The sequence below is a fragment of the Aulonocara sp. 'chitande type north' Nkhata Bay genome, linkage group LG23 (genome assembly GCF_057382095.1).
Source record: "Aulonocara sp. 'chitande type north' Nkhata Bay isolate Kocher_YH1m ecotype deep benthic linkage group LG23, A_spYH_male_GT1.1, whole genome shotgun sequence".
NCBI lineage: Eukaryota > Metazoa > Chordata > Actinopteri > Cichliformes > Cichlidae > Aulonocara > Aulonocara sp. 'chitande type north' Nkhata Bay.
In genome coordinates, this window is record NC_141365.1 from 19,258,891 (window position 1) to 19,284,131 (window position 25,241).

Here is a 25,241-nt window from a genome sequence, read left to right on the forward strand (position 1 = left end):
CAATGAAGCTGCTGAAAGAAGCATCGTGTCTGAGCGTCGTCATTGACTTATCCCCTTTTCAGCCCCTTTTCAGGGTGTAACACTGACAGCAGAACAATTCAGTGCACTAAGCGTTTTTGCAGAGGAAGTACACTGGTCCCTTAATAGTTTCAACATGAAATATTCAAAAACAAATATATGGTCCACTGTTTGTGTGACAGAGACAGAAATGTCTCTGTGTGCATGTGGAGAAATATGCTGTCAAATCAGACCATGAACAGGTGTCATGTGGAATTAAAACACACGAAAACAATGCTGCACTCACTCAGAGGTCAAAGGTCGAGTACAGTAACCAAGTTGACACCAAGAGGAGAAAAACAACTGGCAGCAAAGGCAGGAAGGTGTCCTTTCCAGCTAAACCAAAGAGGAATATAAAGATAATGAAGGTTTGATCACAGTTTGAATCAGTCATATTTCATTCATTACAGTGATGTACTGAAAGATCCAGGATCAGTCCAATTCATCAGCACTTTGATCAAACTCTAGAGAAATATTCTTGGCAACATTGCTAACTCTGGTTTCCTCCCAACTATATTGTATTATTTCTATCTGTGCTGTATTTTTCCTAACTCCATGTATTGTGTTCATTATTGTAACAAGTCTGGGCTTGTGAGGACATTCCTGACAAACATTTATGATATTGCGCAACTGACAGCAAATGACAAAATCTCAAGTTCAGACAGGAGCAGAGATTTAAAAATCAATACATGCACACACATGCAAACCTGAGCTTCAGGTGGAGTCACAACTCCTTCCAGGAAGCATCTCACCTATCTCTTCGTGTTTAGTGTCCAGAAGCTTCTTGTTCGTGTCTCTATTTGAAGAAACTGTAAGTTTTCTTTGTTTCCTCCTTTAACAGTTTGTCTTTAGGAACTTTACTGTTTGTTTCTGCTCTTTAATGTTTGTTTAGCTGTTATTTCAGGGCAGACTTTGGATCACTCTTTTATTTGAAGACTAATCCACATGATTATAAATTATTGATTGACTGGAATCAAACAGTTTGATGAACAGCTGATGTTTGATTCATTTCATCACAAAACAAACTGTGTGTGTTTATTTCCTGGAAGAAAACTGTTGACTCTCCATTAAAGTCACACACAGCAGTGTGCTGCTGTTTTACCTTCAGTCCTTTCAAAACAAAATAAAATAAATGTTAGTTGTAACGTGTTTGATTGTAGTCAGGCAATTAAATTCATATTTCCTTCATGGATCATTAAATCTATTTGTGTTATCATTTGGTTTTCTCCAAATGAAGTTCTTCCTAATGTGTAGTGTTTGAAACCTGGAACCAGAGTGCCATTCTTTCTCTTACTGGCTGCTAAACATATGAAGGAAATATAAATGACTGATTGCAGAGCTGCTGATTATAAACTGAATAATTGAGTAGCTCTAAACAAATCCTAAATATTCAGGTAATTAATGATCATTTCTGTTTTAAAGTATCATTGTGAAAATATCTGCTGTAAGGGTTTGATAGATTTCTTTGTTTTTCATGATAGGACCATTAGCTGCTGGAGCTTCTAACTGATACTTGATGGAAAAACAATAAATCTAGATGCTAATTGGAAGCTAACTGACGTAACCAATGTTCAGTAGCATCTCTGGTTAGATGTTCACATTAATCCTGAATGTTACTGGATGGAAGAACAGTAATTTCTTTAGTGGCAGCTCATTTCAAATTCAAATTTTCTATCAGATGAACAAACATCAGCAAACACAAAAACTGTTTGTGTGCAGTTTGTTGCACAGTGTGTTGCTAGTTAAAGGTCTAGCTGCTGTATTTCACAGGAAGAGAAAAGAGTGCAAGATAACTTCACTCAGAGATGGAGAAAGATGTAAGAAAATACAGGACAGAAGAGGAAGAAAGAAGGTTATATTTAAAGGTAAGGGCTGCTTGATAAACTGCAGATTTAATGCTTACATGTAATGTCATCGTTTTAATTACATAATGGATTTGTATATGATGTGTTTTGATGAATTATGTATTTTCATTTCGGAAAATGTCCTACAAAACAAACAAAGCTATACAAACTTGTGTTATTCAGATGTTGCATGAAAGTCCTAGTTTTGTGCAGGGCAAACAGGTTAGCTCACATTAATGTGGTGAGTTTTTTTTTAGTAAAGCACTGTGTTGGACTGGTGCATAGTGGCCTTTGGTCCTCATTGTCAAAATTAGGTTACATCAAGTGTAGCAGAGATGAATTTGTATTTAAGCTGATGATGCTTAGATTTATTCACTTAATTGCATAAAGATAGCATACATATTGTAGTGTGGAGTGAATTCAGTTACGTAAATCTACAAAAAGCAGCAGGTTAGCTGATCACATCATATGCACTGAGAAAACTTACTGAAGCTCACATTAGAAGAAACTGTACTGTTTTGGTGTGGAGTCAGTCACCTCTAGAGTGTAGGCAACAAAAAATGTTTCTTTTTGTTTGTTTGTTTGTTTGTTTTTAAACCTTTTTCACTGCAGGTGTCCTGAATAACAGATTCAAGCTAAGTATATTCATTACACTTGGATTTGTAATTTGGATTTATTTGGATTAATATATGGGTTCTTTTGTACAAATATGAACTTATTATCATATTGACACAGCATAAGGTTCAGTTACCTTTGTACAAAAATCTTTTAATAGAATTGTCCTTGATGGAGCTGCCTCAGTGCTTCAACATTTACAGGAGTATTTTTTTAACCCAGGTATCTGTACTTCTACTTTTAGTAAAGAAAGTCTGTACTTTTGCAACCTTGGGTGACGTGGATGTGAAGTCAGCAGCATGGATCAGTGTGAGGACAGAGAGGAGGGTGTCCCTCTCTCTAAAACCACTCTGTGTGGGGAACATGAGAGCCAGACCGAAGCTCAGAGGTGAGATGACATCTCTAATTGTCTATGACTCTTCTCCATGTCACAGCTCAGCACTCACATCATTGATCCATCATTATTCACAGGAACCAACCTGGACCTGAACCCAGTTGTGTGTCCTTAAGGAGTGACCAGTCTGAAGAGCGCCTCATTCATTTTAAAGGAAACCAGCGGTCTGCTGCAGAGAGGTGAGCTGTTAGTAACATGAACTCTTTGATAGCTCAAAGGAAGTCACTGAACGAGGAATTCCTTTATTCTATAAAACGTGTCCAATATGTACACGTATAACATGTGCTTCAAATGTCTAGTTAGTCTTTTCCCCTTAATATAAAAACAGAATATTGTACTTAAAAATGTATATTGATTTGTGTGTTATTAGTTCTTCTGAAAAAAGTAATGTATTCTCATAAACTTAGAAGTAATTAGAATTAGCAATGAAAACATGAAGGCGTGTTAGAGCCCTGATGTCAGTTCAGGAGATGAGAACTAAGGTGAAAAGGAAAAGTAAAACATTTTAGTAAGATGTTAGTGACATCTAAATAAAATTCCTGAACATATGTCAGGCTCTAACACACAAGAAACAGCACTAACATGATCATTTTTTTCTGATATTGTTAAAATAACGTAATGTCACCATATTACTCATGCAACCCTTCCATTTCTGTATAGCAGACAACAGGCTGGGAAACAAACAAAAAAAGTTAGCTATAATCTAATGTTATGCCAGCTAATGTTAGGCTTCAGTGTCCTAAAGGTCCCACTTTTCCTCTGCTAAGCAGTTTACATTCTCACATCATTTGACAGTTTATTCAATAAGAGCCTAAATTCAACAATATTTGTCAACTCAAGTTAAGTCAAGTGGCTTTATTGTCATTTGAACCTTAAAGAGTGGCACCGTATACAGTGAAACAAGACGGTGTTCCTCCAAGACCATGGTGCTACATTTAACAGCAACAGTAATATCCACTTTAAAGAAAGTTCCACTAATGCTGGCTAACAGCAGCAAAAACAGCAGCATTTACTAATAGGAATCTTAAGAATATCCTTAATTCACTCCAGCATCACTGTCACTCGACAGAAGTGACCTTCACTGACTCACTGAGTCGTATCTGAGTAAATATATGTGGATGAGATTAACAGCAGCCTGACAGCCTACATACAGATGAATGGCAGCCAGAGTTGTTTGCCCAACAGCTGCCACCATACTTAGGATCATGCATGCGTATGATTTTGAGATGTAAAAAAACAGAAATCAGTTGCCATTAATTATAAAAACTATAACTTTGAAATTGTGCTGCTTATAGCAAGACCATCAGTAGTTCTGCAATTGTGCAAATGGTGGTGTTTACTGTGGGTGACACTGTTACACTGCCAACGCTAGTTTGGAGTTTCCTTCTGCTCATGCTCAACATACAAATTAGTTTTTCAGATCATGAAGGTATTCTAAGTCTTCATCAGTTTCTGTAACAGAAAATTTAAAAAAGATTATTTTCTTTTCTGTTTAACAGGATCTATGAGAGACCTGAATCTGGAGCTGAAACCAGCTGTGTGTCTTTAAAGAGTGACTGGTCTGAAGAGCGCCTCATTCACTTTAGAGAACACCAACCATCTGCTGAAGAGAGGTGTCACTAACATGAACTCTTTGATACCTGTCAGTTTGGTTTCCTGATTTAAATGAACGTCTCGATGTTGTTTTGGTCTCTAAATTGCATTTCAATGAAAGTTAATGAGTGATTAATTCCTTAATTCCATAAAACATGTTCAACATGTACATTTAAAGGTCCAGACAGTCATTTTTTGTTGTTATTTAATAGACAGAGAATTTAAGAGAATTTAAAGGCATTCGTATGCCATGGAGACAAATTTTAACTTGTGTCTGCATCTTCAGACCCAAGATATGATGGATCACGCCTATATTTTATCATCTGAGGAGGTATCCCATTCACCAAAGAAGCAGAAATGTGAAAGACAAAGACGGTGCAACTTTCATTTGGATAAATTGCCATCCTCTTCCTCCTCACATCAACTCTCATTTCCTGAACTGAAGTTAGGGCTCTAATAAACAAAAATATGTATGGACATGCTAATTTAGTCCCCATATTGTTGCAATTACTTATTGTACTTATTGTAACTCAAACTGCTCATAGTAAGACTATCAATTGTTCTGCATACTGTAAATCAGCGGTCCCCAACCCCCGGGCCTCGGACCGGTACCGGTTTGTGAGTCGTTTGGTACCGGGCCACGAGAGTTGAGGCTCAGGTGTGAAGTGTATGGTTTTCAAGGTTTTTATCGGTTTTCAGCGTTATTTTGTTATTGTTTTTATCGTTAACTCTGTTTTCCTGGGTCTTTTCACGTGTGTTATGAATAAATCTTCTTTTTTTCGGTACCGGTACTAGTTTTATTTTGTTGTATTTATCCACGACACCTTAAAACCCGGTCCGTGAAAAAATTGTCGGGCATAAACTGGTCCGTGGCACAAAAAAGGTTGGGGACCGCTGATGTAAATGACTATTTGTCTGTCACCTGTTGTCCTATTGTTACACTGCCAACACTAGTTTGGAGTTCCCTTCTCCTCATGCTCAGCCTGCAAATCATTTTTTTCTTTTGGATGATGAAGGTGTTCTAAGTCTTCATCAGCTTATATAGCAGCAAAAGAAAAGTACATTTTTCTTCTCTGTTTAACAGGATCAATGAGAGACCTGCTGAACCTGGAGCTGAACCCAGCTGTGTGTCTTTAAAGAGTGACTGGTCTGAAGAGCGCCTCATTCACTTTAAAGGACATCAACCATCTGCTGCAGAAAGGTGATCTGTTAGCTACATGAACTCTTTAATTAACTCCAGTTTGGTTTTCTGATTTGAATAAACTGTGTGATGTTGTGTTCTGGTCTCTAAACTACATCTCAATGGAAGTCAGTGAGCAAGGAATTCTTTTATTTTAATAACCATGTCCAACATGTACACGTAAACTCCTGTTAATGTTATCGTATACAAATTGCAGTCCAAACACATCATTCTCTCTAATACTATATAAATTGTCTCTTAAAAGCATTTGATAACTGAAATTCCACTTCAGCAAACATAGAATAATGTTTATCAAAAATTTTTCTTCTATCATTTATGTTGTGTTGTATACTGTATAATGTAAGATATCCTTATTGATTTTACCCCAAATTATCAAGTAGTATTCACTGAAATCTAGTTTTCATACAAATTGCTACTGTATCTGAAAAAGAACTACTGTATTTGTTAGAGATGGACCGATCCGATATTACGTATCGGTATCGGTCCGATACTGACCTAAATTACTGGATCGGATATCGGAGAAAAATAAAAAATGTAATCCGATCCATTAAATATCACGAAAGCACCTCACAAAACTTGCAACACACCGTAACTCACCTCAGAACGTTAGCACGTCGGAGCAGTATGCATCACGTGATAGAGCGGCTGTGGCATGCGGGACCTGTCGGTGGTCTGGATAGCATTTGGAGCTTCGCTAGCAACCCGGCATTTCATCTCCGACAAAGTTATCCCCGAGAGAAGTAAAGCAAGTGTGTAAGTCCATCTCTGAATGTTTGTAAAGCATTCCTGCGTTAAGCTTAACAAGCGATATATGGAGCGACTGCCTCCTCTTGCTGCTGCTTCAATCATGAAACTGCTTAACGATCAGCTGATCGGCTTTTCTGTCGCGAGTCCGTGTCTCTTGTTTGCTTTTGGCCCACTTTGCACCAGAAATAGGAAACCAGCGGCTGAACAACAGCAGCTCGTTTAAGCTTGATAAGCTGTTGTTAGAATTTATTTACTTTCTACACCAGGATCTTTTTCTACGTAGCTGACGCTGGTAACTGTGCAGGGGCGGATCTAGCAAAGTTTAGCCAGGGGGGCCGATAGGGCATTAACAGGGAAAAGGGGGCACAAATACATACTTTTCTTTCTTATTCTCATTTAAAATGTCTAGCTTTTAATAAATAATTATCTGACACCCAAAGTTTTAATTTGATGCAAAATGAATAGAAGTCCATTACTGTATATAGTAACTATTAAGTCTAATATATATATACCCTAGTAAGCTATAGTACTTTTTCCTTTGGGAAGGTACCATCTGTGCAGTCTGCAATTTTGTTGAAGAAAGATGTTGAATCTATTTAATATTTCTTGAAAAATAATTGATTTCTGTGCATTTTTTTTCACACTGCATCAAATTAAGGTTGATTACGTCGATTAAGCATCATGAGGTGGAGCGTGAGGGGTGGTTCCCTATTTTTTATTTATTTATTTTTGTTGTTGCTGGGAGTTGGAACCCTATTAGTTAGGTTGCTTAATATTTATGCTAAGTACTCTTTAAAATACCAGAATAGGGAGGATGGTGTAGGTTTAAGTTTATTAGATTGATCAGTATTGCTGAACTATGAAATATTTTTTTTTGCATACAGGTATAACAGAATAGCTTTAGTGTAGTTGTTGTTTTAAACTTGAGCATGAACTTATACAAAATGCGGCAAGATATTTTAAAAAAAACAGTTTTGTTGATTAAAACACACTATATCGGATTCATATCGGTATCGGCAGATATCCAAATTTATGATATCGGTATCGGTATCGGACATAAAAAAGTGGTATCGTGCCATCTCTAGTATTTGTACAATAGTTCTAGATAAGGATGTACATCCAGACTTCAAACATACAAGCAAAAAGGACCTGTGAAGTTGTTACAAAAAACAGAAAAAAGGAAAAGAGAATAATATAGTTTTTTGTACTCACTATCTCACTTTATTAGCTCCATGCACATATTAGTCACATGCATGATTAACTCTAACTCTTTTATGTGCCACCTTGACAACTCCCTTTAAACTGACTTCACTCTGAGTTACTTATACAAACCTGAGTTATCATTTACTAAACAGTAGCATTCTGATATTAATGTGTAACCTTAATTAGTTAAACTTTTCTGTTTTAAAAAACAGTAACTTCTTATAGTAATGACTGTAACATAAAGATCTCACACCAGGTTTACAGATTATTCTATTTCTTTGAAGTGTTTTGTTATGTCCATCACCTATCCTGAAGTGTTTCTGACAAGAACTCTGTTGTTATGTCTCATTTCTTGCTGAGAAGTGAAGTGGAGGCAGGTGTTTCACTCCATGTCTCCTGTTGAAATAAAATGCTTCCAGTTTTGTATCATAATTTCTGCATCTGATTAGAGTTTAATCTGGCCGTTTTGGAATCAGGTTCCCTTTGTGTGATGGGAGAGTAGATAGATTTTAAGTCCCATGAATAGTCCAGCCGGGTTATTACCAGCAGGTATTATAGCTGTTGCTCTGTAGCATATCAGTTCTAGCAGTGGATCCTCTTTTTATCAGAGGGAGTTTGTCAATCTGAACAGCATGCTTTGCAAGAACATTTCCTTGGGGGTTGTGTAGACTTCATTTGACATTAACAATGCCATAGTCTCTACAGAAGTCTTTTTCAATCTCACTAATGTACTGTTGACTGTTTTCACTAGTTATTATAATAATAATAATTTAAATTCATTTTTATTTACTCTGCTGCTTCATATTGTGAGGTAAAAAACCCTACAGGAATACAGAGAAAGCCCCAACATGCTGAGGGTACTTCAGCATAATTTCTCATTAGCTCAGTCACTCATGCATATCACGACTCTTTATGATTTCAACATTATCCCTTTTTATTTCAGTTATATAGGAATACTTTTTTCTCTCAATGACTTGTTTTTTAAATCATACATTGTAAAATAAGAGATTCTCTGAGATTCTTCAGCCTTCTTAGTGTCTCACTTATTCCTTCCTCTCATTCCTATCACCCCTTACACAAAGAGACTCTCTGAGACCAATATCAGCATTAAGATAAGAGATGAGATAAGATATACCTTTATTAGTCCCACAAGGGTTAATTTCATGTTAAGGCTGCTCACCTACTGCACGCAATGGCGGCGCCATCTTACCCTCCGACCATACATACATTACACAAAAACATCACATGGGCAAGACAGGTCAGAGAGGTATAACAATGGAAAATACACCACATGAGGACAGATAAGGAGAAAAAAATAACTCCCTCCAAACTGAGCTCCAATAGGGAGATCAGTTTGAGAACAGAAAAAAAACACTTCTGCACATAGCACATGAAAAAACTCTTAATACACCAAAGAAACACATGACAAGCAACAGGGGTGGGTAAAGGGTAAGGGACAGCCAATGTAGACAATACATCCGGGCCTGCAGCATATGCACTGGTCTCCTTGATCCACCGTCAGCATGGGAGGGGAATTAGTACTAAACATACCACTCCACACAAAATCTCAGTTAAAAGTCAGGTATTGGAATCATTTCAATGGTTGGGCTATTTTTTTTCTTATTCATCATATTGATTAGACCTTTATTCGATTATATTCTGACTAGAATTAAGTATCACTAACTATTAGCACTTACCCATAAAAAGACTGCATGTTAAGTCATTTTATTCCTTTTTTGGATAAAGTTAAGCTGGGGATCTTGATCTCTATGACAGCGTGCAGTCCAGTCCTCTGCCCTTTGTTTATCCAGAGAAAGCCACATATAAAAAATCCAGTGGAAAAGAATTCATTTTTGTGTCCATGAAAATGGATGGCACAGTAAATGGTTCTTTAAATTCAAGGAAAAGACTCAACTTCTTGGACTTCTTGGAGTAAGGATTTAAACAAGATTGAACAAGATTAAAACCAAGATTGACTGATATTTCCAGAATCTGATATACAGTTTAACGTTTCAAACTTGAAGTTTGCTGAGCATGAAAGCTTATCAGAACACGGCAAGAACTTAAACTCAAAGAAAAACATTAAACTGAGCTGTTGCTTCTTAGTCGGATCAGCAAGAGTAGTAAACTTTTACAATTACAGGAGTCCTCTCGATAACTGTCTTTGTCAAAGTATAATTTCCTGGACCTTTATTCAGTGCCTGAACTAATTTTTCATGATTTCTCCACAGAGTGGACTGGGAGAGCTCAGAGGTTCCCAGTGGTCAGTCTGCCCAGCAGCATCAAACATGTCTGGAAAATATATTTATGGTCTGTACATATATAACAACTACTTTTACAGCTATGCTGGTAACAGATATCATTGCTCTTTGTAGATTTCTGGATTATCTTAAATGTTCAACATAGCTCTGCTTTTTGGCTCCATGATTGGGTCTGATTGGGTCATTTGTATAGTATTCTGTTACAGCGGCTGGAGGACAACATCATCACTTTTGTGAAGATGGAGCTGAAGAAAATCCAGAGACTTTTGAGTCCAGACAACCCAGAATGTTCAGAAAAACAGCAGGGAGGTGGGACCATGGACAGTAAAGATGAAGAAGAGCAGATGAGGAGTGGGAGAGGGGCTATTCTGAAGATTGCAGTGCAGTTCCTGAAGAGAATGAAGCAGGAGGATCTGGCTGAGCGTCTATGGAACCGTAAGGGGATTTCTCTTAAAATTTCAACCTCTGGATAAATAGAACATTTATACTTAGTCTTCAGGCAATTGGAATTTTTGGATAGTTATGCACAACTCGTTACTTTAATTTATTACTTGTGTTTTTTCAGAAGCGCTTTCTCCACTTTGTGAATGTGAACTTAAATCGAACCTGAAGAAGAAGTTCCAGTGTGTGTTTGAGGGGATTGCTAAAGCAGGAAACCCAACCCTTCTGAATCAGATCTACACAGAGCTTTTCATCACAGAGGGAGGGACTCCAGAGCTCAGTGATGAGCATGAGGTTAGACAGATTGAAACAGTATCCAGGAAATCAGACAGACCAGAAACAATAATCAGACAAGAAGACATCTTTAAAGCCTCAACTGCAAGTAATCAAACAGTAAGAACAGTGCTGACAAAAGGAGTGGCTGGCATTGGAAAAACAGTCTTAACACAGAAGTTCACTCTGGACTGGGCTGAAGGCAAAGCAAACCAGGATATCCAGTTCATATTTCCATTCACTTTCAGAGAGCTGAATGTGCTGAAAGAGGAAAAGTTCAGCTTGGTGGAACTTGTTCATCACTTCTTTACTGAAACCAAAGAAGCAGGAATCTGCAGCTTTGAAGACTTCCAGGTTGTGTTCATCTTTGATGGTCTGGATGAGTGTCGACCTCCTCTGGACTTCAACAAAATTAAACTTCTGAGTGACCCTAGAAAGTCCTCCTCAGTGGATGTGCTGCTGATAAACCTCATCAGTGGGAATCTGCTTCCCTCTGCTCGCCTCTGGATAACCACACGACCTGCAGCAGCCAATCAGATCCCTCCACATTGTGTTGATTTGGTGACAGATGTCAGAGGGTTTACTGATCCACAGAAGGAGGAGTACTTCAGGAAGAGATTCAGTGATGAGGGGCAAGCCAGGAGGATCATTTCCCACATCAAGACATCACGAAGCCTACACATCATGTGCCACATCCCAGTCTTCTGCTGGATCACTGCTACAGTTCTGGAGGATGTGCTGAAAACCAGAGAGGGAGGAGAGCTACCCACAACCCTGACTGAGATGTACATCCACTTCCTGGTGGTTCAGGCCAAAGTGAAGAAGGTCAAGTATGATGGAGGAACTGAGACAGATCCACACTGGAGTCCAGAGAGCAGGACGATGATTGAGTCACTGGGAAAACTGGCTTTTCATCAGCTGCAGAAAGGAAACCTGATCTTCTATGAATCAGACCTGACAGAGTGTGGCATCAATATCAGAGCAGCCTCAGTGTACTCAGGAGTGTTCACACAGATCTTTAAAGAGGAGAGAGGACTGTACCAGTACAAGGTGTACTGCTTCATCCATCTGAGTGTTCAGGAGTTTCTGGCTGCTCTTCATGTCCATCTGACCTTCATCAACTCTGGAGTCAATCTGCTGGAAGAGGAACAACCAACAACAACCATGCTGTCTAAATTATTTAACAAACCAAAACTCCAGTATATCCACCAGAGTGCTGTGGAGAAGGCCTTACAGAGTCCAAATGGACACCTGGACTTGTTCCTCCGCTTCCTCCTGGGTCTTTCACTGCAGACCAATCAGAATCTTCTACGAGGTCTGTTGACAGAAGCAGGAAGTAAGTGGTCAAACAATCAGGTAACAGTCCAGTACATCAAGAAGAAAATTAGAAAGAATCTGTCTGCAGAGAAAAGCATCAATCTTTTCCACTGTCTGAATGAACTGAAGGATTGTTCTCTAGTGGAGGAGATCCAACAGTCCTTGAAATCAGGGCATCTCTCCACAGACAAACTGTCTCCTGCACAGTGGTCAGCTCTGGCCTTCATCTTACTGTCATCAGAAAAAGATCTGGACATGTTTGACATGAAGAAATACTCTGCTTCAGAGGAGGCTCTTCTGAAGCTGCTTCCAGTGGTCAAAGCATCCAACAAAGCTCTGTAAGTATATTTGTGCTCATCCATTTCGTTACAAAATATGGTTGATTCAGTGATTTCTTTCATCACAAGTCCATATCGTACCATATTACCAAATTACTTTTATTAATTTTAGTACAGCTGATAAGCTTTTTAATATTGTGGACACTAAAATTTTTACTCTGACAAACATATACTAAATCCTGGATAACCTTTGAAGAAAAAAGAAAAACATTTAAGGAGCTCAACAAATTTGGAGACAACAACCTACTTCCAACACACTAAACGTGAGCACATGAAGATCCTACTAACATAGGGGTCTCTGCTCAATTCTCCAAAATGTTCTTCCTCAAGTTGTAGCCACTGGTTTGTCCACACACTTTGAGGTTGCGTCTACGCATGCCTAACTGTGATATCAGCAACATTAAAAAATCCAACAAAAAGATGTAATCTCAACTTTTTTTATATTCATTTCCTTAAATAGCAGGAAAATGAAGACAAAAACAAACAAGCTGAAAACTGAATCACAGTGTTTACATTGCTTGTGTGGTTACATTGCCTGGTGATCTTTGTATCTTTACTTTGTCAAACAGATGTATACTAATATGACTATGTGTTGAGAAACTTAATCATTGTGGTTCTCAGATGAGAAATTCTATCCCTCTTTAGTCTCTCAAAAACAATTAGAATGTGAACAACAAGCACCTACTAAATAAATCCCCCCCCCCCCAAAAAAAAAACAAAAAAAAAAAAACATGGCTTCAGTCCTTTAAACACCCATGACAGGGCTGTATGCCTTTGCCATTTGGTGCTGAACTAATATCAATAAATGTATCTTTCACTCAGTGGTTTCCATTTAGATACAAAGAAAGAATTTAGTTTTCCCTAAACAAATTCAAATTATTTAAGATTTGTCCCAGGATAGCATTTAATTAACTGGCGAATTGTGCTGTTTGGCTCATCTGTATTCATCATTTGAATTTATCTAATCACATTTTCTTTCTCTTCTTTTTTTAGACTGAGTGCCTGTAACCTGTCAGAGAAAGGCTGTGAAGCTCTGTCCTCAGTTCTCAGATCCCAGTCCTCTAGTTTGACAGAGTTGGACATGAGTAACAATAACCTAAGGGATTCTGGTGTAGAGCTTCTGTCTGTTGGAATGGAGAGTCCACACTGTAGACTAGAAACTATCAGGTTAGCTCAGGTGATTTGTTTTTACGGGAAAAAAAATACATTATTAAACATAGGTAATTAATAGGGGTGCAATGATATTCGTATCGATATTGAACCGTTCGATACAGTGCTTTCGGTTCGGTACGCATATGCATCGAACAATACAAAATTTGTAATTTATTTTATCAACTTTCCTTCTGACGATGCTGTCTGTGTTGAGCGCTCAGTGAATCTGCGTTCGACTACTCCGCCTAGGCTGCACTGTCGAGCGCAGATCCACTGAGCGCTCAACACAGACAGCATCGTCAGAAGGAAGAGCGCAGGGCAAGCTAGCGAGACAGAAGTTAAGCTCTCCTTGCAACATGGACCTCCCCCACCCTCATTCAGATCTGGCGTTTGGAATTATTTTGGTTTTCATGTGACGTATGACCCTGAAGGTAAGCGAGTCATGGACTAAAGTAAAACAGTATGTTAGATGTGCCATGCAATGCTCAATTACATGGGTGGGAACTAGTGTGTTAGCGCAGTTAGCTCGTTAACGTGTTGGCCGTCTAGCCCCATGCACGGGGCGATTGGCAGTAGCGGAGATTTGCCGTGTTGTGGCGTTAAGGTCATTTCAACGAGATTAACCTGAAAGCACTAGTGGGAACACAACGAATATGACTGCACATTTACGCCGACATCATCCTAGTGCAAAGACAAGTGGAAGCAGACAAAAACAAGCAAGCATGCTACTAACTTTAGCCGAGTCATTTAGACAGCTGTTAGCACATGATTCTCCTTATATGTTTAATGTGCTGCTGAGAATATAGCCCAGAAGAAGCGGATAGTATAGCTTTTATTTTGGAAAGAGACATTTCTCTGTAATAAACTCTCTTTTCCAAAGATGAGTGATTCCTCAATCAGATACAGGGCTCGCAAAATCGCTAGCCCGACGTCCTGGGGCTAGCGATTTTTCCAGTCGGGCTACCAAAATCTATCTCTGCCCTGCCCGTCCGGCTATTGTAGGAAGGAAAAATATATGTCAATGCTTTTGCATTCTTTCAGAAATGTAGCTGGGTAATTATGTCATTGGCATCGGTGAGCCACTGTCAATATGTGACATATTGAAATCGCGTTTGAATTTGCTTTCACTTTGCAATCGTGCGAACTGTGTATAGAGAGCGACAGCACTGATCTGTGAGTGATGATAATTTGTGCACCAATTCCTCTGACATCGTCTTATCAATCGTTAGCTTACTATGCAAACATGACAAGTGAAATCTCCCGCAGCAAGCTTAAACATGTGAGAGGTTGATCGCGCAGAGAATCGCTGAGCTTATGTGAGTGCGTGTGTAAAAGCAGCAGGATATATATTTTAGTTCTGCTGAGCCAAATAAGACAGGTCAGGGTGAAGAAGTGACAGCCAAAGAAAAGCTTTCCACAAAACGGAGAAGTTATGACAAATCAGACTATAAGGCAAAAAGAAAGTGCAGCTTTATGGTTTCATGGACAAAAGAATTTCTGTGGCTGCAATATGACGAGCTAAATAACCAGGGGTGCACATAAGTGGTCCGCAGGTGCGCATTCACTGTCAAAATAAAAAACACGCACAAGGGTTAGGGTTAAATTTAAAAATTGTACTTTTGAGTTAAAATATATATTTATAATTTTAATAAATGACAAATTAAAAAGGCATGAACATTTTTTTTGTATCGAAAAAATATCGAACCGTGACACCAAAGTATCGAACCGAACCGAACCGTGAATTTTGTGTATCGTTGCACCCCTAGTAATTAAGTTTAACTTACATATTTTTGCATCTTTATATTTTTAGCATTTCAGTCTAGGTCAGGATAAATTTCACAATTAAAATTTCTAACTTATTTGACATAAGGCCAAGAGACAATAAGGATTTCACTTAGTCCTAAAACAAAATATCCATCCATCCATCCATCCATCCATCCATTCATTCTCTTCTGATTATACTTGTCAGGGGGTGCTGGAGCCTATCCCAGCTACCATAGGGCAAGAGGCAGAATACACCCTATATTGGTCACCAGTCTGTCACAGGGCAAACACATATAGACAAACACCCATTCACACTCACATTCACAATGTAGAATTACCAATTAACCTAACCCCACTGACAAAACAAAACAGAATAAATATTGCTAAATCTAATAACTATTTTGGCCACCATAGACACACTTTAATTAAAGCCTTCTTTTGTATATTTTTTCAGATTGAGAGGCTGTAACCTCACAGAGAAAAGCTGTGAAGCTCTCTCCTCAGTTTTCAACTCACAGTCCTCTAGCCTGAGAGAGTTGGACTTGAGTAACAATGACCTGCAGGATTCCGGAGTGAAGCTTCTGTCCACTGGACTAAAGAGTCCACACTGTATGCTGGAAACTCTCAGGTCACATCAAGAGACATTTTGTTTTTCATCAACAGACCAAAATTGCCAATATTATTATCTTCTCTCATGACTTTGCAGTTTTAGTATTATTTTAAAATCACAGAAAACTGCCACATTTTTGTTTATTTTAACATAAGGCAATGAAGATTCCAGTTGGTCCTGAAATATTGCCAAATCTATTGTTTTCTTGTCGTACCTTGAATACGCTTTAACACCAGTGCTATTATGTTCTTCTTCATAATTTTTCAGACTGAATGTATGTAATCTGTCTGAGAGAACCTGTGAAGTGCTGTCCTTATTACGCAGTTCCCAGTTCTCTAGACTGAGACAACTGGACCTAAGTAACAATGACCTGCAGGATTCAGGACTGAAGCTTCTATCTGCTGGACTGGAGAGTCCAGATTGTACTATGGAAACTCTCAGGTCAGGATTCAGACTTTTCAACTGATGATCATTTCACATATGAAAGGGGGAAAGAAAAAGAGAGCAGAGAGAGTGCAGACAAAGACACACTTGGCAAGAGAAAATCATATTTTAAATGCTTACTAATAATTAAATGCTATAGAGCTGTTCACAGAGCGTAAAATGGATTGAGTAAAGAAGAGGATTAGTACATCATGAAAAACTCCTAGGATCCTAACCCTATTACAGCAAAACTGAGAGAGGGTCTGCCTCCTCTTCTACTTTCAGAAACTCTAGAAAATAAGTCTGCTGTCAAAGGGAGAAGTGGGCAGTGTTATGTGTAAAGAGAAGGATTTTAAAATCACTTATGGATTTCACAGGGAGACAATATGGGTGAAATATGGTCTTTTCCTTCTATTCCCTATCATTTCTCTCACTCAGACATTTCCAATCAAGTGACGGCTTTTTCTTTTTTTTTGATTAACCAAAGAGAAGCCTAATTCCACCAGGACTAGGAACTTTTCTTTGTGCAAGGAAGATCAAGATGAACATATCAAATCCGGTTCTTTTCTGAATTCTTTTGGCGACAGAGAAAGACTGGACTCAGTGTGGTCAAAGCTCAAAAAATAATCTTTATTGTACATTTCCAGAAACGGAGAACTGCAGACACGAGCACACACCCACAGTTCTGAAAACATTGCAAGCTATTATTTCACCCGTCTCACCCTCCAGATGTTTCCTGTTGACTTATTCATTTCATGCTTATCTTTAACACCTCCTGCATCAACTGTTGCTATGCAAGCACAAAGCTCTACCCTAGAAATAAATCTACGTGATGTCTGTGTTTGTAAGCATGTTATGCATTAACCTTTTAGTTTTACTTCTGTCACCTCTCACCATGTATCACCTGGACAGTCCCGCCAGATGAAGCTTATGACCCTCAAAAGACTGAGTGCTTAGGTCTTTATGAGCACATTTTGCAGTATGTGTAAGAAAATGATTATAACTGCTTATTCTATCAGACATTTTCAATCAGTTAAGCTTAAGCATAAAGGCAATTACTTATGCATAGGTTTTACCGTACCTAAATTATCAAACACCCTTTCGACTATATTTGCTCCGGGCCTGCAAACCTGTGTTTAAGGAATAAAATCAGTTAAATCTTTTGAACTCCTGGTTCCATCCAGAGCCTGCATCCTCCGAACTACCTAGAAACAAAACCTGTGTGTTAACATTAAGTTCACATTTGAAACTCAGTTTTTCCCGCTGTCCTTCCCTCATTATGATCCAATCTGTGCTATAAAAAACAAAACTTAAAACAGTTTTGTTTTTTAACAAAAAAAAACAAAAACAAAAAAAACACTTAAAACAGACACCAGAGGTGAAGGGAGCCACCAGGCTGAAGAAGGAGTCCTATCTGGCTTGGTTAGCCTGTGGGACTCCGGAGGCAGCTGACAGGTATCGACAGGCCAAGCGGAATGCGGCTCGGGCAGTGGCTGAAGCAAAAACTCGGGTGTGGGAGGAGTTCGGAGAGGCCATGGAAAAAGACTTTCGGACTGCCTCGAAGAGGTTCTGGCAAACCGTCAGGCGTCTCAGGAGGGGAAAGCGGTGCTCTACCTGCACTGTGTATAGTGCTGGTGGAGCGCTGTTGACGTCGACTGAGAAAATTGTCAGGCGGTGGAAGGAATACTTCGAGGACCTCCTTAATCCCACTGACACGTCTTCCGAGGAGGAAGCAGAGTCTGGGGATGAGGGGAATGACCCGCCAATTTCCGGGGGCGAGGTCACTGAGGCAGTTAAACAACTCCTTGGTGGCAGAGCCCCTGGTGTTGACGAGGTCCGCCCCGAGTTCCTGAAGGCTCTGGACGTTGTAGGGCTGTCCTGGTTGACACGCCTTTGCAATGTTGCGTGGAGATCGGGGGCAGTACCTGTGGACTGGCAGACCGGGGTGGTGGTCCCCATCTTTAAGAAGGGGGACCGGAGGGTGTGTTCCAACTACAGGGGGATCACACTCCTCAGCCTCCCTGGGAAAGTCTATGCCAGGGTGCTGGAAAGGAGAGTTCGTCCGCTAGTCGAACCTCGGATACAGGAGGAACAATGCGGTTTTCGTCCTGGTCGCGGAACACTGGACCAGCTCTTTATCCTCTCGAGGGTACTTGAGGGCGCATGGGAGTTTGCCCAACCAGTCTACATGTGTTTTGTGGACTTGGAGAAGGCATTCGACCGTGTCCCTCGGGGTGTCCTGTGGGAGGTGCTGCGGGAGTATGGGGTGTCTGGCCCATTGCTACGGGCCATTCGATCCCTATACAACCGTTGCAGGAGCTTGGTTCGCATTGCCGGCAATAAGTCGGACTCATTCCCGGTGGGTGATGGGCTCCGCCAGGGCTGCCCTTTGTCTCCGGTTCTGTTCATAATTTTTATGGACAGGATTTCTAGGCGCAGCCAAGTGGCGGAGGGCTTTCGCTTTGGTGGCCTCAGAATCTCATCTCTGATTTTTGCGGATGATGTGGTTCTGTTGGCTTCATCAGGTGAGGGCCTCCAGCTCGCACTGGAGCGGTTCGCAGCCGAGTGTGAAGCAGCGGGAATGAGGATCAGCACCTCCAAATCTGAGGCCATGGTTCTCAGCCGGAAAAGGGTGGAGTGCCCTCTCCGGGTCGGGGATGAGTTCCTGCCCCAAGTGGAGGAGTTCAAGTATCTCGGGGTCTTGTTCGCGAGTGATGGTAAATGGTAACTGGCCTGTATTTATATAGCGCTTTACTAGTCCCTAAGGACCCCAAAGCGCTTTACATATCCAGTCATCCACCCATTCACACACACATTCACACACTGGTGATGGCAAGCTACATTGTAGTCACAGCCACCCTGGGGCGCACTGACAGAGGCGAGGCTGCCGGACACTGGCGCCACCGGGCCCTCTGACCACCACCAGTAGGCAACGGGTGAAGTGTCTTGCCCAAGGACACAACGACCGAGACTGTTCAAGCCGGGGCTCGAACCGGCAACCTTCCGATTACAAGGCGAACTCCCAACTCTTGAGCCACGATCGCCCAAGTGATGGGAGAAGGGAGCCGGAGATTGACAGACGGATTGGGGCTGCAGCTGCTGTAATGCGGACGCTGCACCGGTCCGTCGTGGTGAAGAGGGAGCTGAGTGTAAAAGCGAAGCTCTCAATTTACCGGTCGATCTACGTCCCTACCCTCACCTATGGCCACGAGCTGTGGGTAGTGACCGAAAGAACGAGATCGCGGATACAAGCGGCGGAAATGAGCTTCCTCCAAAGGGTGGCTGGCCTCTCCCTTAGAGATAGGGTGAGAAGTTCGGCCATCCGGGAGGGGCTCAGAGTAGAGCCGCTGCTGCTCCACATCGAAAGGAGTCAGCTGAGGTGGTTCGGGCATCTGACAAGGATGCCCCCTGGGCGCCTCCTGGGTGAGGTGTTCCAGGCATGTCCCACCGGGAGGAGGCCCCGGGGAAGACCCAGGACACGCTGGAGAGATTATATCTCTCGGCTGGCCTGGGAACGCCTTGGTATTCCCCCGGATAAGCTGGAGGAGGTGGCTGGGGAGAGGGAGGTCTGGGCCTCTTTGCTTAGGCTGCTGCCCCCGCGACCCGGCCTCGGATAAGCGGTTGAAGATGGATGGATGGAACTTAAAACAGAACAGTTATCAGTCATGCGCTTCATACAAAATTTGTGTATGTTTTACTTTCACGTTGATCTTCTGAGTGTCATGGTGCTTCTTAACTTGACTTTATCAAAGCTAACCAAAATAGGTTTGCTTTCTTTACTTTGCTCATTTTCCTCCAGTACCACCTCGTATCACACGCCCTTCTACTTGGACCAGTGTTTGTTATTCTATCACTGTACTTTGAATGTGACAAGTCTACCATTCCCCTATATAATTCCTAAATATTGCTTTGGTCCTGACTATTTTCCTCTATAAAATTTAATTGATTTCTACAGTGGCCTGTTATGGTTAATGGTAACATCAATGATATCAAAAATGTTCTTCCCTTTAGCATTTGGCATTTTCCCAACAATATAATGTGTTACCCTTATCTAAACCCAGCCAATAAAACAAAATTTTCTTAAAGCAAACATCACCAACCCAAAATTAGCAGCCGAAAGGTTAAGTCTGCAGCTCCACACTCTCATGTGAACCTCCAGTCTCTATTCTCCTGCTTCTGCCAAAAGCAAAACAAAGCAAAGCAAAGCATCCACCTTTCTCTTACCGGCATGGTGAATTGTTTGTCAACATTTATTCATCCTAACCTTGGTCCAGTCTTTGTCTCATTGTCAAGTCAGTCAACACTTTAGTCCACATCATCAGTCCAGTCACAGTCCAGTCACACACATTCATGCACACGCATTCACACGAGATATTGCGGATAGTGGAGACTTACGCGCAACCCATTCCAGTCTCCATCACCCGCAAAGTCATGTCATCATTTTTAAAAGAAAAAACCATTGTTTATGATTTTGGACTGGATTGACTCGCTGCAATCCTTTTAGACAGGAACTCACACGGTTCCCACAGGTAGCCTTTTCCTCAGCCCATTGTAATCTGGAAAAGCTCACCTTATATTTGCTCTCACAGAAATGTTTTACAGCGCTGTTAATTCGATCCACCAGGCCTGCTTACAACAAAGAATTAGAAAAAGAGAGCTGATTATTAACTCAAAGCACAAAACATCACCATAAGGGTGACACCTGACAGGTTTTCTCTAAGTGCACTGTGACAAAAATAATGGGCCCCTCCTAGACATGTCCATGTTTAAAACTCCCTCTATTGAACTAAGAAAACAACCCTAACCTAACTGACAGAATTAACCCATCACTAAAACAAAAACCCCAAAAATCTTAATCACAGAAAAATTTTGTTTACTAATCTAACAATAAGTTGTGGGAACTAGAACTTTCCGGGCCATAAAAGTTTTACCCTACTCCTTAACTAATACTTACATGGTCTGAAATCAGACTTAAAAATCACTTCCTCTGTTCATTTTCCCCACATTATATTTTATTGGTGGTTGCCCTCAGGTGCTTCAGTGTCCTGGACAAGTCTGAGGTCAACTGACATAGTTTCTCCTGCTAAATACACAGAAAATCTTGTTAAGAGCACAACAGTACTATTGCCCATTAAGCACTTTCTAAACACTTTATAACAATGTATCATTACTAAATTATAAATAAATAACTAAATTTCTTCTCCAGATCTGCACTACTGCACTTAGTCATAGACTTTATTTAATTGTCCTATACCTAGCTTCACTCATGCAGTCAGACAGGAAACTTGAGTTTTTTTTTTCTTTTCCTGTCCCGGCACGCACCCACGGTTCTGAAAACATTGCAAGCTAAAATACACATATAGTTCTGCTATACGTCACACACAGACACACAGTTTCGATCAAAACAACTCCTTCTGGTCTGACTAATGTGTGTGTGTGTGTGTTACTTCGTTCCGCTTTTTCTGTCTGGTTTCCTGTACTTTATTAATATGCCTCTGCAGCTCTGCACTAAACTTCCTGTTTCTTAACTTCCCCTTACAAAAGCCTCTGTTGCTAGGTGACCTGTCACCCTCTGACCTAGTTCTTTCTCACATCTGGCCTTGGTCTATAAAGGCCTCTATTATTAAAATACATAAAACAATACAATCAGAAAATAAGCACTAAGAATATATTTATTTCGTAACAAACACCACCAGAGCCCTAGAAAATGGCCTCACTACTCACTGGCACTTCACTACTGTGAATGTCTGGTTTAGTGTCTGCCTTTTCCACATTCTACACGCCACTAAACAATACAATTATACTTGTAAAATTATTGGATTAAATAACAACAAATAGGGCCATTTAAGAATATGAACAACCTTTGTGCAACTTCTTGATTGTGTGTGTAATAGAGAATTAATGACTTTGGTATAGCTGGAAAAATATTAATCAATTTCACCTTACAGAATCCATTTCTTAGAATTTCAATATTATAAAAATTCAAATGACACCTATTCCCAGTTGTAAACAATTATTTTGTTATAATTAAGTTAGATAATTTGCAATATTTGCAACAAACCACAACTTGTTTTCTATGACTATAAGAGATGCTGTAAGATGGGTGTGGATTTATAGTTCATAATAGCACAGAAACAACACTATTGAAGGTTACTATTGATCTTCTGTCACAAACAAGGATGCAGTGGACTCAAGAGCAGACTCAATTGCTCGAACTATGTACAATTTATTGAAAGGAAAAGGAACTTAAACAAGACTGGGTCTAACAGAAATCATTCGCAGGAACTGAGGGAGGCCCGAGGGCGGAGAAACGGATGTTGAACACAAGGAGAACACGGGCGGGAACTTCTGCAAACACAGGAGAAGGGTTTTACTGAATGGGATTCAATTAAAGGGCAGAAGTGAGTGGTACTAGTGGAGAGTCTTGTGCTTACTTGAAAACACCGGCTATTAGGCGGGGAAGGGGTTGCCGTGGGAGCGTCCCAGGGATGGTTGAGAGTGTGGGGAAGCTGGTCCAGGTTCCAAGGTGTCCAGGGAAGTTAAAGTACGGGCTGGAGGGCAGGCTGAGGAGAAGGGTGAGTGTGTGGTCCTAGGGTTCTAGGCAGACTGGAGAACGGGATCGAAACAGAACCAGCGCTGCTGATGAGTACGACGGGTGATGAATCTGGAGAACACAGGAGACGGAGAACACATTAACCCACGATCCAGGCACACAGAGTCCGAGCACAGAGGAGGCCAAGTTTACCACGGGTGGTAGCAGGACGAACTGGCGAGGAGTGGCAGGCAGTGCTGGCTTAAAAACCCTCTAGATGGAGCCCCAGAAATTGGAAGCAGGTGATGAGCTGGCCAACTCCACCCCAGGGGACGGACAACAGGAACCTGGACCACACCTGACCAGACACTCCCACTGCATATGACAGTATCCCCTCCTCAAGGGTTGCCTCCCGGCGACCATCCAGACTGGGCCCTGCGAAGGGAGGTGTGAAAGTCAGAAATCAGGGACGGGTCCAGGATGAGTGACCGGGGAACCCAAGAATGCTCTTCAGGGCCGTAACCCTCCCAGTCCACCAGGTATTGGGCACCACGACCGCGGCGGCGCACGTCAACGATCCTCCTGACCGAGTAGGCCGGGTGACCGTCAATGAGCTGGGCGGGGGGCGGGGGAACGGACGGTGGGCACAGAGGACTGCTACGGACCGGTTTGACCTGAGAGACATGAAACATCGGGTGGATGCGCCAGGAAGCCGGAAGCCTGAGTCGGACTGCCGAGGGACTGATGACAGCAGCAATCTCGTAGGGGCCAATGTAACGGGGTGCCAATTTCCGAGAAAGCGACCTTAAGGGAATGTCCTTAGCACAGAGCCAAACCCTTTGTCCAGGTTGATAAGCTGGGGCAACAGAGCGGTGGCGATCCGCATAGTCCCGTTGACAGTCGACAGTCAGCCTGTCGAACCTTCTGCCACACCGGCCGGCAGCGTCGAAGGTGGTGCTGGACAGAAGGAACGGCCAGTTCTGTCTCATTCTCTGGGAACAACGGTGGCTGATAACCTAGTGAGGCTTCAAAGGGTGACAAACCTGTCGCCGAGGATGTGAGAGAATTATGGGCGTATTCCACCCAAGGTAACCTTGGCACCTAGGGCCGAACAAAAGGTTCTCCACACTTGGGAGATAAACTGGGGCCCCCTGTCAGAAACAATTTCCGAGGGTATGCCATGAAGTCGGAACACATGGTCTGTAAGAATCTGGGTGGTCTCAGTAGCTGTTGATAACTTTTCTAGGGCTATGAAATGGGCCGCTTTGGAGAACCGATCGACTATGGACAGGATCACCGTCTTCCCTGAGGAAGCTGGGAGGCCGGCAACAAAATCCAATGCAATATAAGACCAGGGACTATGTGGGGTACTCAGTGGTTCGAGTAAGCTAGACGGGTGCCGATTGGAGGTCTTACTACGGGCACAAACGGAACAGGCTGCCACATAATCCTTTACATCCTTGTCCATGGAATGCCACCAGAAATACCTCTTCAATAGTGCTGTAGTTCTACTCACTCCCGGGTGGCAAGTGAACCTTGCTGTGTGGATCCAGTGGATCACAGCTGACCGGGCGGCAGGAGGAACAAAACGCCGACCGGGTGGGCCAATTCCTGGATCGGGTTCACCTCGTAGACCCTGGCGTATGGCCTCCTCCACATCCCAGGCGAGGGAGCCAATTCTGCAGGTGGAAGGGAAAATGAGCTCAGGGCCCCGGGGTTCTGAGTCCGAGGAGTACTGGCGGGACAGAGCATCAGGTTTGAGATTCCTGGAACCTGGGCGATAGGAAATGTCAAAGTTAAATCGGGTAAAGACGAGAGACCACCGAGCCTGGCGAGAGTTCAGTCTTTTTGCGTATTTGAGATAAGTTAGATTCTTGTGATCTGTCCAAATTATAAACGGATGTTTAGTTCCCTCCAGCCAGTGGCACCACTCCTCTAAAGATAATTTAATGGCTAGAAGCTCTCTATCCCCCACGTCATAATTCTGTTCGGCAGGAGAAAGGCATCGAGAAAAATAGGCACAGGGCTGGAGCTTACCATGTGGACCAGACCTTTGTGACAGCACAGCCCCCACCCCACATTTGAAGCGTCAACCTCCACTATGAACTACTTACTTGTGTCAGGATGGATTAGAATGGGAGCTGATTTGAAGAGCTGTTTGAGCGTGGTGAAGGCTGAGTGAGTCTCGGGGGACCAAATGAAGGGAATCTTTGAGGAAGTGAGGCGAGTGAGAGGTGCAGCTACCTGGCTGTAGTTTCTGACAAAGCGCCTGTAAAAATTTGCGAAACTAAGGAACTGTTGTAGCTGTCTGCGTGAATCAAGGATGGGCCACTCCACCACTGCCTTGATCTTTACAGGGTCCGTCTTCACCTGCCCTCCCGCCAGTAGGTAGCCCAGAAATGAGACAGACGAGGTGTGGAATTCGCATTTCTTGGCCTTTACATAGAGACGGTTCTCCAATAGTCGCTGCAGTACG

At 41.7% G+C, this 25,241-nt stretch overlaps 1 protein-coding gene across 2 annotated transcripts in view; it reads left to right on the forward strand.

Annotated features, from left to right (window-relative positions):
* Positions 1–755: 755 nt before the first annotated feature.
* LOC147301539 (NLR family CARD domain-containing protein 3-like) overlaps positions 756–25,241 on the forward strand; it is a 32,215-nt gene continuing 7,729 nt past the window's right edge. The window contains exons 1-12 of one of the 2 annotated variants that reach the window (XM_086284645.1): positions 756–868; positions 1,828–1,922; positions 2,761–2,904; positions 2,988–3,089; positions 4,410–4,523; positions 5,588–5,704; positions 9,886–9,964; positions 10,122–10,350; positions 10,481–12,284; positions 13,278–13,451; positions 15,655–15,828; positions 16,078–16,251. In XM_086284645.1, the coding sequence (XP_086140771.1) occupies positions 2,816–2,904; positions 2,988–3,089; positions 4,410–4,523; positions 5,588–5,704; positions 9,886–9,964; positions 10,122–10,350; positions 10,481–12,284; positions 13,278–13,451; positions 15,655–15,828; positions 16,078–16,251 (3,056 nt within the window). In that variant the 5' untranslated portion in view covers positions 756–868; positions 1,828–1,922; positions 2,761–2,815. The remainder of the gene's footprint in view (positions 869–1,827; positions 1,923–2,760; positions 2,905–2,987; positions 3,090–4,409; positions 4,524–5,587; positions 5,705–9,885; positions 9,965–10,121; positions 10,351–10,480; positions 12,285–13,277; positions 13,452–15,654; positions 15,829–16,077; positions 16,252–25,241) is intronic. The other variant, XM_086284646.1, reaches the window with a different exon arrangement.